At 37.3% G+C, this 15,909-nt stretch overlaps 1 protein-coding gene across 2 annotated transcripts in view; it reads right to left on the bottom strand.

The window, feature by feature from the left end:
• The window catches only part of cux2b (cut-like homeobox 2b), a 186,503-nt gene extending 170,820 nt beyond the window's left edge, over positions 1-15,683 (bottom strand). Inside the window, exon 1 of one of the 2 annotated variants that reach the window (XM_048209083.1) lies at positions 14,031-15,683. In XM_048209083.1, coding sequence (XP_048065040.1) covers positions 14,031-14,093 — 63 coding nt within the window. In that variant the 5' untranslated portion in view covers positions 14,094-15,683. The remainder of the gene's footprint in view (positions 1-14,030) is intronic. The other variant, XM_048209084.1, reaches the window with a different exon arrangement.
• Positions 15,684-15,909: the final 226 nt, after the last annotated feature.

Genomic DNA, 15,909 nt, shown 5'->3' with positions numbered 1-15,909 from the left:
CAACATTGGCTACTGCTATCAAGTAGGAATACCTACAGTACAAGTACAGAGACCTTTATCAGGAACATTGTGTTTCCATTTGCTTCGGGAGGGATCAGAGCAGTTGCTGGAGAGCAAGAACCCGTCATAACGACCCTCATCTCACATTTACACCCTTCGGTGCGGCCCGAGGGACAGCGGCCAGCTCCTGCCCTCTCCAGTAAGGCCTTCAGCAGCGTTTAGCAAAACCTGCTGCTCTCGATAGGGGCATGGAGATGGAGAAAGAATCGAGAGAGGGGGAGAGAGGAAGAAGAGAAAGAGAGGGGGTCCCTAGAGGGCTGAACAATCAGACAATTTCAAGATCACGAAGCATTAAACCAATCCCGGCAGGGTACACTAATTAAACAGCCGGGCCCAGCACCGCCAACCAATCCCCACAGAGCAATTAAATCCATCCCCTCTAAAACACTGTGGAACCTGTCTGGGGAAAACCACGGAGAGAAAGCGAGAAGAAAAAACATAAAATTCATCTGGAGAGAGGGGGATAGAGGGGGGAATGCAGTAAGCTACTAACAAGGGGAATTGAACGGGAACGATTCAATTCGATGCTTTGTTCTTCTTGTCTTTATTTTTTTTTAATTACTACAATCAAAAAACGCCCCAAAAACATTTTTTACTTGGGGGCCCCGAGACCACTGTTGTCATTCAAAAAGCATGACCCCGGCATAAATTCATATTAAAGAGTTCAGGAAACACTTCCAGACTCGAAAGGAAGAACAACTGCCTGGAGCTCCTTAATAAACCGGCGGAGATGATCACGGTGTCATCCAGCACAATCTATTCGCCGGCGCACTGATCAAAATCATTCCGGAATGAAAAACGACTCCATCATCCGTCAAAGAGCTCCTGGGCGACTCTGGATAACTTCCCAAATCCAAATTACATTGGAAAAGTGCGCGTAATAACGTCACTATCATAAAAGATCACATTTGTAACCCATATCAACTTCCTGTTTCTTGCAATACGCTTCACGAAACATGCAGGCGATGCTGAAGCTGTGTAGAACACCACAAAAAATGACAATTTTTGGTGGTTAGTTTGTTAAACCTGCATTCATTCAAGATTTGAAACATAACTAATTAATTAATAAGAGACAGTCAAAAATTAAAGCATGCTGAGGGAGAGGATTTTTAAGAGCATTTCGTCTGCAGTATGTATGTGTGTGGCCCTGTTTGACTGTATCTAAACTGCCCTTTGGCGTGTTGAGACGTCCCACTGGTTCCAGTCAGAGCTGATTTTCTCCATTTCTCTCTGAAGCCGTTATGTAAACACTAGAAGTGACAATTCAAAATAGGCGACAGACTACGGATGAACTGCATTTAGATTTGCTTAGCAGGGAAGCGCATACATTGCATGCAAATTTAAAGCATACACCATGCTACCAAACATGCAAGAAATGTGATTTTAAACAAAAGCACAGTAATGTCATGGTGCTTTGATATACACTATGATGTCAAACATTTACACCACCGTTCAAAAGGGGATGTTAAATTTTTTTTTTGCTTTGAAAGAAGTCTCTTCTGCTCACCAAGGCTGCATTTATTTGATCAAAACACAATAAAACAGTAATATTGTGAAAAATGATTACTATTTAAAATAACTGTTTTTTATTTGAATACACTATATTTTAAAATGCAACTTATTCCAGAATTTATCAGCATCATTTCTCCAGTCTTCGGTGTCACATGATCCTTCAGAAATCATTCTAATAGGCTGATTTGCTGCTCAAGAAACATTTCTGATTATTATCAATGTTGAAAACAGTTGTGCTGCTTCATATTTTTGTGGAAACAGAGATAAATTTCTTCTGGATACTTTGATGAATAGAAAGATCAAAAGAACAACATTTAATTAGGGTTATTTGTCACATTATAAATGTCTACTGAAAACGAGGTTACATCTTGTACTTCAGGTACTTTTCTTTTAGTAAAGATAATGCACATACGTTTTTTTCAGTTACATCAGGCTCACATAAAATTTGCAATGCAATGCCAACAGATTTATAATAAGTTATTAACAAAAATGTTATTGACCAGTTACCAATAATAATTAGGTAAACAATGTCAGGTCAAAAGTATAAAAAAACACTTCCTGATCGAATTCAATAATCAAGACTTTAAGGTTTAGTGCACCCAAATGAAAATTATACCATAATTTACTCACCCTCAAGCCATCCTAGGTGTATATGACTTTCTTCTTCCAGCCAAACACAATCGTAGTTATATAAAAAAAAAAATCTGGCTCTTCCAAGCTTTATAATAGGAGTGAATAGTAACCGAAATTTTGAAGCCCAAAAAAGCACATCCATCCATCATAAAAGTAATCCATACGACTCCAGGGGGTTCATAAAGGCCTTCTGAAGTGAAGCGATACGTTTTTGTAAGAAAAATATCCATATTTATAACTTTAGAAACTATAATCACTAGCTTCTGGTAACATCCGTACATGAGTTCACAAGAGAGTCGAGTTCCAGTATATGACGTAGGCGTAGCGTAAGCGTGAGAGTAGACGCCTCTTGCGCTTCAAACAAATAGAGCTGAGCAACAAACTCAAGCTTCTCTGACATTTCTCTTTAAAAATTCTCATTTTAGACTTCTAATTAATGACCGGTGTTTTGTTTTGCTCTATCCTCCGCTCTTCCGCATTTGTCAGTACGTCATGTGTTGGGTCAAAGTTCACTCTTCAGCCAGAATCGACTCGCATAAGGAAGCCAGTGATTCTAGTTCATAAGTTTATAAATATGGATATTTTTCTAACAAAAACCCATCACTTCGCTTCAGAAGGCCTTTATTAACTCCCTGGAGCTGTATGGATTACTTTTTTTGACAGATGGATGTGCGTTTTTGGACTTTTTTGGACAAAATCTATTACTTTATTCACTCCCATTATAAAGCTTGGAAGAGCCAGAATATTTTTTAATGTTTAATATGTTTGGCTGAAAGAAGAAAGTCATATACACATACACATAGGATGGCTTGAAGTTGAGTAAATTATGGGATAATTTTCATTTTTGGGTGAACTATCCCTTTAATTGTCTTTATAATAGATTCTTAATAGGTCTTATGCACCTATATGAAATTTCAGGTGTGCGCGGTTCATTGAAAATAAGCGCAATATACGCTGCTACTACCTACTCTTGTGGGTCATTGATCTGGTGTGAAAACAGTCCTGCACCTCAAATCTCTATGATCTTGTGATTTCTAGATATGGTTCGGGTCCTTCGATGTGCATCTGAGGGTTTTTATTTTTCATCCAGTAGGTGAAATTCATAAGTCTGATTACATAGTAAAGTGAAAGCACACCGAATCCCTAACCCCACATATGAACACTAGTGTTTGGGAAGTATATCATTACTATTACAGGTCAATGATTGGTTCTGTTGTGAACTATATTGTGTTTTCTATGATACAGGGATTTTTATTCTGGTGCACTTCACTGGGTGGGAAGGGTGAAAAAACACATTACACGTGCAGACGCTTGCACACAAACACACACACACACACACAATCATGGGGTCTCCTTTATCCCTGAAGGGCAGAATGGACAATAGAGAGCTGAATTATGGTGACTGAAGAACTGGCTGATATAAAAGCAGCACAGAGAGAGCAGAAGAAGAAGAATAGAGGGGATTCAATAAGGCCTCTGTAAAATGAACAAGAAAGGCCAGTGCTCAATACATCTGCCATCAGACAGTCAAAACAAATAAAGAGGGCCGCCGTACAGGTACACAGCTCAATATGGCCTCACTCGCTCAGGCTTCGGCTGCCAGCAGGGAGAAGACACAGCTATATACTCCAACAGATGAGCCATTAGCTCTCTTCCCTCTCTCACAATCTGGCTTATGGGGTCGCTATCGGGTTTAGCCGGGCGCAGAAAGCCGGGTCTTTACCTCGCCGGTGCAGCAGACTAATGTCTCCCCAAAGTTTTGTTAAAACCTCATTATTTACTGAAGTGCCGAGACCATCGCCGTCCCCAAGAGTGAACGCGCCGGGTATTAATATGAAAATGCAGAGATTCATTGCCATGACGAACTATCAGACTCCAGCATGGATCGATGGGGAAAAAATTGAGGATTGGTGCTTTTGGGACGTCGTTAAGGATTTAGAGGAGGAACCGGCTTAAACAGGAAGTGTCTGTCACAGTTTAGCCTTGTGTGTGTGGCGGCGCACCTCAAACACACGCGTGAGGGTCAGCGGTGTGATCCGTCAATGCAAATCTCCTTATGTGTGGCGCTTATGACTAATTCATGCAGCTTCTAGTGATGGCCAATTCACAAATAAATTGTTCTACTGAGCTGATTCTTTTTAATGATTCAGTTAAACTGATTTGCAAAACATGCTGAAGTTTAATATTTAGGATTAGGGGTTTTGAAAATATTGTTAACAACAACAACATTATTAAGAATATTATAATATTTTTTAACATTCTGATTAATAAACAACAGAAAATGGCATAACTTACAATTTAAATAAAAAATTAACCTCAAATAAACAGGAATAATCAGCAATTTTACTTCAAAATTTAAATGTAAAATGTCACACAGGAGTCATTGTTCTGATTCCAGTTCTCAAAAGAATCAGTGAATCAGGACTTTGAACAGTTTCAACTGATTCTTTTGTATGATTCAATTGAACCGATTCACAAACATGCTGAAGTTTAATACTTCTATATAACAAGATTCTTATTGTTTCTGGACAAATAAAAAAAAACACAATATGACAACCTATTACCAAAATAAAAACCTCAAATAAACAGGAAAAATCATCAAATTTGAAAGATTCTTTTGATTCCTTCAATTCTCAAAAGAAGCAGTGAATTAGGTCTTTGAAAAGATTTAACTGGTTCTTTTTTATGATTCAGTTGACCCAATTCACAAAAAAAAAAAAAAAAAAAAAAATGCTTAAGTTTAATACCTAAGATTAAAGGTTTTGAAAATAAGTTAACTACATTTTTGAGAATATTATGAACATTATCATGTTAATAACCCTAAATAAACAGGAACACCAGCAATTTTGCTAAAAAGAGTTCATGTAAAGTCAGGCAGGAAGGAATTTGAGATTCATTTGATTCCTTCAATTATCAGTGAATCGGATCTTTGAACAGGTTCAGTGAACCAAAGTGTTCAAATGAACCAATTCACTAAAATGAATCAGACTGCGCAATGCAAAACCGGCAGTAATGATTTCAGGCTGTTGTGGGCGTTGCTATGGAGTTACTAAGGTATAGTAGAAGCAGTGTTGTCAAAAGTACCAACTTCAGTACCAAGTCAGTACTGAAATTTTAAAAATGTGACGATACCAGCATTTCCCCCTAAACCAGGGGTGTCAAACTCAGTTCCTGGAGGGCCACTGTTCTGCAGAGTTTAGCTCCAACCCTAATTAAACACACCTGAACCAGCTAATCAACATCTTTAGGATTACTAGAAACTTCCAACTTCCAGGCAGGTGCTTTGGAGCTGGTTAGAGCTAAACTCTGCAGGACAACGGCCCTCCAGAAGTGGAGTTTGATACATGTGCTCTAGACATATCTGTTGAGCACATGAACACAATGGCCAATCAGAGGGGTTTAAGAATCTGCTCACCAGATCTCAAAATGCTAGGGGGGATGCTGGTATAATCACATTTTTAAAATTTCAGTACCAACTTGGTTACGAAGTCAGAACTTTTGACAACACTAGGTGGGAGGTTGCTAGATAGAGTCTTACTGGTCCAAAGAGTAAACAAACTGCCCAATGTTAATAACACACACTCATGCAGCACAGTATTAGTGAGACATTGGCTTTGTGTAGTTAAAGATATAAGCCACCAATGTAGCAACTATCAAAGCACATGCAGGGAGGGTTAATCCAGGAACAGTGGAGGTGAATGGGGGAAAATAAGTGTGGACAGGTATGAAAATTGAGCCCTAAGAGGGTCACAGCGATTAAGGGGCTGTTTTATGACAGACCGGCTCTCTCGCTCGGTGAATAGGCACCCGGCGTCGAGCAAAAACCGGTTTATCATTCCTCTCCGCACGTTGAAGTATCCGCTTTGAAGTCTCGAGCGCTAATTCTACAGAGGAAGGTTAAACTGCTTAAATCTTGAGTCAGTTTCACTTCTCCTCTAATGTTGTCGGCTGAGCGGGAGGGGAACGTGACTCTGGGATCTTCACAACTCAATTTGCAGACACCGTAAAAGCCTTTTCTCGATGCTTTTCTCTCCTCTTTGTTTCCTCTGCCGAAGGTTCACACAGAGAGATGGAATTTCCATTCTGCCAGTCTGATGGATAAGAGATTGTTCTAGGCAGCTTTTTTTTGTGAAAGGTGAGACATTAGGGTGCACATTCATGGAAATGTTTGTTTCTCGGCAGAGATGGAAGCTCTCTGTGGTTAATATGGTTTATAATTGCCTAATTCGACACAGATTAGCTTTTCGAAACAATCTAATGACGGTCAGCACAAACACGCACACATACCAGTCGATTTCATTACTTTACGATTCACATGCCTAATGGCCTCATACGTGCACAAGCACTGTTCCTCATAATTAATATGCGTCGGGACTCCAAACTGTGAGCAAAAAGTCACAAAAATGTTTTTAAACCATTTAAAATCCATTACGATGTTTCTTGCATTGTTATGAAGCACAGATGAGCCGGTACTCATCTAAAGAATCAATCAAATACATTCACAAATCAGTCCTGAACATGCAACGTACGTAGTGGATCTATAGAAGATCATGACAGAACATGGGAGTTTCTGAACAAAGCAATTCTATCATTTAATTCATGTGTATCTATTAAACCATCAGATTTTATTGTCATGCATAAGTGCAGCATAAAGTGTCTGTAGTTTTGTTGTGCTGCCAGCTAGTAAACGTTGCTGAGGTTTCCTCTCGACAACAGCGTTTTATCCCTGCAAATCCGTGCGCCTTGCAGAATATCTCTAAACCGTTTCCAGATCCAGTGCATTTGACAGCAACAATAACAGCAATAAACACAGATCCCCCACACCACGTGAATGAATACAGAGTTGAAATGAGAGTTTTTCACGGCCAGTTGGAGTTGGTTGGGGAAAAGCTCTGAGCAAACTAAACAGAAAGAGCCCACACACACACACACAGAGGAGTGATGGCACTGTTTGTGGAGTAAAGAAGATGACATGCAAACACCTGAGTCATGCAAAACACAGCCCTTGAGAAACTGGACCCGAATTAAATGAGCAAAAACAACCACAAGACTGATGCTTCACTAGATACTTAAAGGTGAAGTGTGTTTTTTGCACCACAATGGAACGTTTTCACATTTTGGTGATTCTCTGAAGTCGTCATAGTTAGGTAAATGGAAGTGGTGAACGTGGTGAACGGAAACTACAACAAATTTCATTTTTGCGATCCCATTTTCCCCAATAGCAAAAGACAAAATCCACAATGGCATTTCTATTATTGCATTTGTAAGAAGTGAGAAAGATGTCAAATTTTCATCACCCCCTTAGCTGTTGCATTAGAAACACTCACACAGCCGCATTAACTAATGATATGAATGGACATTAAATTATTTAAAAATGAAAATATAAAAAACTTTGCTAGATTTACAATGTTACAATCTGTGAAGATGAACCATTATACTATGTGAGAAGAATCCATGGTTTCCAAACAAGATTACCGAACACTCCTACCATGACTATCTATTTTGCATGAACTAACAAACAGAGGAACTCTTGAGGAAGTCAATTTTTTGATACATATCAATGCACTTCCAATACACATTTTCAGCAAAATATACACAATACCAGCTGCGCTTTCTTGCTCTCTCATCTCTCCGACAGCGAGTTGACACACAAAACTGCATTTGCTTCTTTTTCGCTGCTTACTGTGCTTAAACAGCCAAATACACACAAAATAATGTCAAAATGCCAGTCTTGGCGAGTATTCACGTAAACACAGTCAGTTATGTTTGAAGTGAACGTAAGCAGTTGAGAAAGAAAACGCATGTGTAGCAGTATAATGGATCCGTGCGTCAGGTCTTAAAGTGACAGCAGCCTAATATACCTGCTGCCAAATTATGAAATAATATTAAAAATATCTATATGGCAGTTTTTTTTGCCCAAGGTATCAATGTCAAAAATTTGGCCAGTGAAAATGCTGAGTGGATAGTAACTTTGGAAAACCACAAGCCACAGTGGCTGGTGAGCAAAAAAGTTAATGTCAAGCCTTGATCCCTTATATACAATTGGCTGCATACTTGAAATGCATTGGAGAAGTATTTGTGTGAGCATTTGCATAGTTGTATAGATGACTTATAGCCTCTGCACATTAAACTGGGACAGAGGAAAGTTTTCAAACATAAAAAAAAATGTACTTCAGCTAAAATATGACATGAAAGACAAACTAGAACAAATATACAGAAATAAAGGCCTGGTTTCACAGACAGTGCTTAGCCTAAGCCAGGATTAGGCCTTAGTTCAATTAGGGTATTTAAACATCTTGAGACAAAACAATTGCACTGACATATTTTAATATCTGTCAGTACAAGTTACTTTCAGTTAAACAACTCAAACATGTATTTTTGTCTAGGACTAGTCTGTGAAACTGGGGGTATGTCTTTGTTTTATATTTTAGATTACGACACTGAAATGTTAAAAATTGCATTTTTCATCAGCTTCTATATTGGTCACCAATGCTCTGCACACTCTGGGACAAAAGAGGACAGTCTGTTTGCACAGGGATCTTGTTAACCTGCTCCCTATTGGTCAGATCTGTCCTAAAAGAGACTAGCAGGGACCTTTTGGCCTGTCCTTTCCATGAGCGCCCACGGAAATGCCATCTGGCTGGTGTGAATTATTACCACGGCAACGGCCATGTGACCTGAGACCAGTGGAAACCAAGGTCACCAAAACCTGTAGCCCGTCTATTTCTGTGTCATCTCTTTTATATGAGGTTAGAAGAACCCGGCGTCCGTTCTTACGAGGACATGTCCGATCACTTAGGAGACAGATTAAATGAGAAACATCATGTGGTGTCGTTCTCATCTTCAGTTCACAGTATAACATGTCCTAGATAAGGTCATTACCATTGGCAAAAGACAAAACTAGAAGCAACTTTAAGTTATTGTTATTCTAAGATGCTTATATAAATATATATGGCAATTTTATTTATAGCACTATTAAATACAACCCCATTTGACCAATGTGCTTTACAATGAAATATCTAAAAAAAAAAAAAAAAAAATTATATCAATAAAACCAATAAAATTAAAATACCGATAAGAGAAAGTGCTTCAACATGGATTATATGCCTTATCAAAAACAAAAAGATTTTTACTTGGACTTAAAAATAAAATATATAATAAAATATATATAAAATAATATATATATATATATATATATATATATATATATATATATATATATATAAGAAATATATAAATATATAATATAGAATATATATATATATATATAAGAAAAATAATATATATATATATATATATATATATATATATATATATATATATATATATATATATATATATATTAAACTAAATAAATAATTATACTAAAACTAGTCATTGTCCAAAGATATATACAAAATAAAAAAATTAAAAAGTGAAGTGTGTATATATATATTTATATATTACACTTCTAGTGAAAATTTCAAAACTATAAAAAGCCTGTTGCAAAACAATTTCTCATATCAACACATGCATGATGCTCATCCTTTCATTTTAGCATTTTAGCGAGAGAATATCACCACAAAACACTGAATGACTTTTATCGGTATGACTTATGTCAAGACAAGACAATGCCAAATATTCCCTCTTATGAACAATTCCCAAAGAGACCCAAATGCAAGGCTTGTTCATGAGGGAATATCACAGAAACACCTCTGAGGATTAATGGCAATACAGGAACTGCTGTATGAAATGATGTAATTTGAGAGCAACCAAAGCGACAGCCATAAGCCACAGACCCCAGCAAAAACATCATCTGACACGGCCAGATGCTCCGCTACAGACCAACACAGACAAAGAGGGTCATAAATCAACTGTCAGCCGCAGATACCCCCCTCTCCTAAACTTATTCGTCTGCTGGTCAATACAAGCAGTCGCGCTTCATTCAGGGGGGTCTGGGGTTAGAGGAATAAAAAACGATTTTCCAGGAAGAAGCGATTGAACTTGAAGCTTTAATACAAGTTTTGGGCATGTTATAGGTAATGCAGACAGAATATTTTCCATCTTTTCTCTTTCACCCATCCTGATCTAGGGATCTCGCTGGAGTCCAAGTTCAAGAGTGGGTGAGGGGCCCTCGGGGGACGCCATAGACACGACATCCCGCAGGGGCCACAAGGGAGAATAACAAAGACCATCACTGCATGCAATAAACAGCGTCTGACTAGATTCATAAATGAGTTAACAGTGATGTCTTGTAAATATTTAAAATGTTAACATGTCCAGAATATGCATCCGCACCAGATAACAGCAAACTTAACAACTCTTAAGACTACAGACTTAAATGGAAGCTGACAATGCTCTGAATTTCATATTTATAGCTTTGCTTCGCTTGTAACATAAGGCAAAATAAGTTTCAGATGGATGTTTTGTGAACAATCTATGTGCATAACTAGTAGTCTTGAAACTCATTAATCAATGCATTTTTAAGAGTTTTAAACTCAATCAGTGCAATCTGCAAAATGCAAGCCTTGCGCTACCATTCAAAATGTTAGGGGCGGTATGATTTTTGAAAGAAGTCTCTTCTGCTCACCAAGGCTGTATTTGTTTGATCAAAAATACAGTAAAAACAGCAATAATGTGAAATATTTTTACAATTTAAAATAACTGTTTTCTACTTAAATATTTTTTTAAAATGTAATTTATTCTTGTGATGCAAAGCTGAATTTTCAGCATCATTACTCCAGTCTTGTCACATGATCCTTCAGAAATCATTCTAATATGATGATTTGCTGCTCAAGAAACATTTCTTATTATCAATGCTGAAAACACACTGTAAAAAATTATTGTTGGTTTAACTTAAAAATGTATAAGTTACCTGGTTGCCTTAAAATTTTGAGTTCATTGAAATTAAAAATTTGAGTTGATACAATGAAGGAGATTTGTTTAATAAATAGAAACTCAAAATATTATGTTATGTGAACCACATTAATTATCTAAGTTGATTTGACAAAAGAAAAAAAGTTGTGATAAATCATGAAAATATTTTTTTTACAGTGCAGTCGTGTTGCTTGTGGAAAACGTGATGCATTTTTTCAGGATTCTTTATTGAATAGAAAGTAAGCAAAAGCATTTATTTGAATAGAAATCTTTCTGTTTTCTGAAGTCTTTACTGTCACTTTTGATCAATTTAATGCATTCTTGCTAAATAAAGGTATTAATTAAATAAAATAAAAAAAACATACTGACCCCAAACTTTTGAACAGTAGAGTATTTACACACAAAAAACGAAGCATCCACACAAATATTTATACTTTCTCACATGCACTAAGCTTCAATAAATCGCTTCTACAAATTAAAATCACGTACTAGATGTGGAATTGGCCACAAAAGATTCAACAACACAATATTCTACAGCTTCCACCCACATGCGAGCCTGTTTTAAAACTAAAGATGCTGTGGAAGCATTTGGTGGCTGCATTCATGTCGCATTAAATATGACTCGAACTGTCACAAGCTGCAGGTGAGCACATCAATAACCTGAACCAGGTGTGACCTAGACTAACTCCAGAAACAAAGAAAAACTCTGATGTGCAAATGTGTGTGATTCATGTATCGAGCCCAGCAGATTCATGGGAAATAACACAACGCTGTGCGCTCACTGCTGGTGCGGTTGTCAAAGCGACTTTTACCGGCTGATTCATAATGACAGATGGATTTAGACTGTTTAACTCAAAGCAGATACAAATGAAACAATGTCAAGAGTTGAATGCATGCACACTGAAGGAAATCTGACAACTTGTTCAGTATTTAAAATAAAATGATCAGCTAATTCACAGAAACGCTTTGTCCTGTCCTCTTATAGGGCCACCGTAGACAATATGAGAAACATGACTCCTCCCCATAAAAAACGTTCAATATTCAGATCAGCAATCGATCAATGTGTTTCTCGGTGACTGATTCTCACACTATACTCTTATGAACACTGTTCTGATTCATCACCCTAGTAGAAATATTCTGAGCACAATCCAGACAATAACCATCTGATATTTGTCCAGATGAGCTCTCCATGAAAACATGTTTGCTCTCCTTGTCCATGAACAGGTTCGGGGTTTGGATAACCTCAATATGGACGTGCCCGGTGCATTCTGTCTGTCTGTATTCAGAATAAAGCTTGAGAGAGACCCTCCAACAACAGCCTACACGAGGAGCCCTTCTTTGGAAAGGCTTGAATAACAATCGGCCACACACACACACACACACACACACACACACAGAGATCTGATTCCTCTCCGGCTTGGCTTGGCATGCTCTTGTCATTTCTTATGTTACAGAACATCAATCATAGGGCTGAGTCTGTGCCCTTGCGCTGGCCGAGGCTGATTTACAAACATTAGCAGGGAATGCAATTACACAGTCCGAGAAGCGCGAACAGTCAGCGAGCTTTCTGGTTTTGACGCGTCGCAAGCGGTGTGGATGGAGCGTACACACTGCGGTTGGAACGAAACCGGAGTGTACGTTTAAATATGACAGGGTGATACATTGTATCCAGCAATAATGCACACAAAAATACTAACAATAGCAAAGGGTCAATCTTTTTTTTTTTTTTTTTTTTTTTTTTTTTATTAGAACATGACTATCTCTTCTATTAACATGTTGGTGTTGTAACCATCCTAAAAAAGTCTCATATATGTATACACACACACATATGAAAAACTTTGAAAAATTTATGTAGAAAACATGTAATAAATTTCAATCAAATTTATTTTAGAATATGGTATTTCAATAAAAAGTTTTTCAAATACATATAAAACCAACATGGAAAGCAACAAAGGTCACATTTCTAAGAGAATGACCTATTTGTTCGAAACTACATTTTTCAAAGATTTCTTAATTTTAATCATCTAGTGAACACTGATATTTCACAGTGACCCTGAATCATAAGTCAATTTGCAGGCAATGCATGTTGTTAATGAATTATGATACCACACACCAACGTCATATGCAAGGTTAAATTTTGAACGTTTGAATACATGTTTTAAAAATAAAGTTGAGCCTAAATTAACATTTTAAATCGATTTAAAGCCATTGTAAAAACATACATCGTTAAAATAAAACTTATTTTTCTACTGTTAATGAATTCTGCTGTTGACAGCTGGCCAAGACTACATACAAGGCATTACATAACATGAGCACATTCAAGTAAATATGCATTTTATAAGAGGAATACTTACTATTAATTCGTGTCATAATACATAAAGACGTCAATAATAAACAGTCTACATAAACTTTCCTTAACAGAAACTCTGATGGTGCGACGTTCATTACGCTCCGTGTCATAATTACTGAAGCACAATAATAAAGTCAATACGCGAGTGATAGATACATACAATCAACAATAAAGGTCTAAAATACATGAGCAGTTTATTTGATAAAGTCTGAGGTGAATCACAAACCGGCACTTGACAGAACGAGCCGCGCGCGCGTCACCGTTCCGTATTTCTATTAGAATAAAACACATTAGGCTGATAAAAAGTTAAAGTCCACAACTCGGAAAGGCATTAAAAGTTTCCGTTTCCAACAAAGCTCGTGTATGAAGCGTTAAAATAGCGTTAAATGTGCTGTTAAAGCGCGTTAGTGTGCGCGAGGCTGCTGCCGCTGCTCTTGCGCGCTCCTGATCAATGATTGAACCGAACAAAAGGCAGAAGAGGATCAATTACTAATAACTATCAATGCAACACCACCATCCCGTCCCTCTAAAGTCACCAAAAGAGAAAATGCATGAAATGCAAGGTGCATTAGCGCGTATAGGATCGCATCGTGTAAAAAAGGTGAGAAATAAGACCAACCTGAAGCCGCCGGAGATCAAATTTCTTCCAATATTGAAACATCGATCCCACATCGGCGGCCATCTTGAGCACAATATTCAAGAGCGGCTACAATAAATATATGGGCTGGATTCCCCCCGTTAAACAGCGTTGACGATTACACTCCACATGGAAAAAAAAATGTTAGGAAAATAACAGTTGTGGAAAACTAGACGGGACGCGCAGCGCGCGAGAGCCTGTGGATGCGATATGAACAGAATATAGATGCATATAGATGCATTAGTGCAGCTCCCGGGATTGCACTTGATTTTGGGTTTGGTAAAGTTATCAATACTGACGTAACGGGTTGATCAATAACGTCTGGGAAGTGGAAGGAGAACAACGAGCAACCAATGCGCATCGCCAGATGTTTGATGCGTAAAACGGTGAAATCATTACATATCATTAATGAGCCCCATATAATGAGATTTGCAACTTTAGGTCAATAATGCGTAATGCATGCTATAATTGCACTAAAAGAGTCGCATGAATAGAATAAACACTGAATGGTTGAAAGCTTTTTTGTTTGAAGTGAATATGTATTTTTTTTTTTTAATAGTGTCCTTTTGAATAATGAAGTGCTGAATATATGGCACGAAGATCAGCGTGATGAAATAGTGCTTTCGCTTATTAAAAACTGTTATGGGGCTTTTTACAATGTTTTTAGTAGATGATGCAAACTGTAAAATAATAAACAAAACAAGTTAGATGTGGTAAATATTAGTAAAGCAGCAAAAAAACGCACAAGCTTGCACAAAAAGTGCATGCTTAGTCCATGCAGTTAGTTTACGTGAGATAAAGAGATCCAAGGCGCATTTCAATAAATACCAGGAATATTTGTTATAGTTACTTATCTAGAACAGTCAGAGGTTGCTAACGAGTGCAAATGCAAAGGTGTTTTCTCTTACAAATGCTCTTCTGTGTGTTTGAAGACGGCTGAATAAAAAAAATAAAAAATTGCATTCCAAGACGGAAAAAATGCATAAATGTTATAGTGGGAGTGTGCGATCAATGCATGATTTGAAATTCTGAATGGACAGTTCTGTTCAAACGTTAGCACGTGCTCCCTCTTGTGGAACAGGACGTTTCTACTGGACAGAGCTGCTACCATGTATGAGGACTATATTCTGACATTAGTAGCTGTAAATGTAACACATATTGTCCAAATCACATCTTTATCATTAATAATATTGGTGTAACATAAAGACGACCATCCAGAGCCAAGATTTCCCCCTAAAATTAACTCATCACACCACACTGTGGCCTTTCCCTGTAAGGAAGTTTCATTATCACATTGTGCATAATGACTAAAGCTGCAGTTCTTTTTTTGAAAACTGTAAATTTTAATACAGCCAACCTTTTGGTAAACCTTGTTCAGATGATTACAAAAAGTCTGTGGATTTATTTTCGTGTTTAGAAAAGGCAGTTTGACTTATGTATCTAAAATGCTCCGGATTACAGATATCAGTATAATAATGTCTTGAAATGAATCCTTTTAAGAGGTTAACTGCTCCGGTGGCTTGTGGACTGCAAGCAATTACTAGTGAGCACATCTGTCATTCTCCTCGTCGCTATTAAAACCAAACGCAAGTCTATTTTTAAGTAGAAATGTATTTGCACTTTGTAAGCCACCTACCGGGAATATAAAAGGTGCTTATTAAAAGTTTCTGTTTTATTGCTTTTTATTTATTGCTTCAGGGGGAAAAAAGACTGCATCGGTTTTATAAGAAAGGAATAATATATCTTGTTTTGATATGGCTCACTGTTAAATTTGAAATTTAAATCAGTTCTGATATACAAGCCTGATGCACCAACACTTATTACTTTTGTTCAAATCTAAATATGCGGACATTTTGAGGGT

This window comes from Megalobrama amblycephala, linkage group LG12 (assembly GCF_018812025.1).
Source record: "Megalobrama amblycephala isolate DHTTF-2021 linkage group LG12, ASM1881202v1, whole genome shotgun sequence".
NCBI classification, from domain to species: Eukaryota; Metazoa; Chordata; class Actinopteri; order Cypriniformes; family Xenocyprididae; genus Megalobrama; species Megalobrama amblycephala.
Note: the sequence above shows the minus strand (reverse complement) of the source record. Positions and strands in the feature narration are given on the sequence as shown.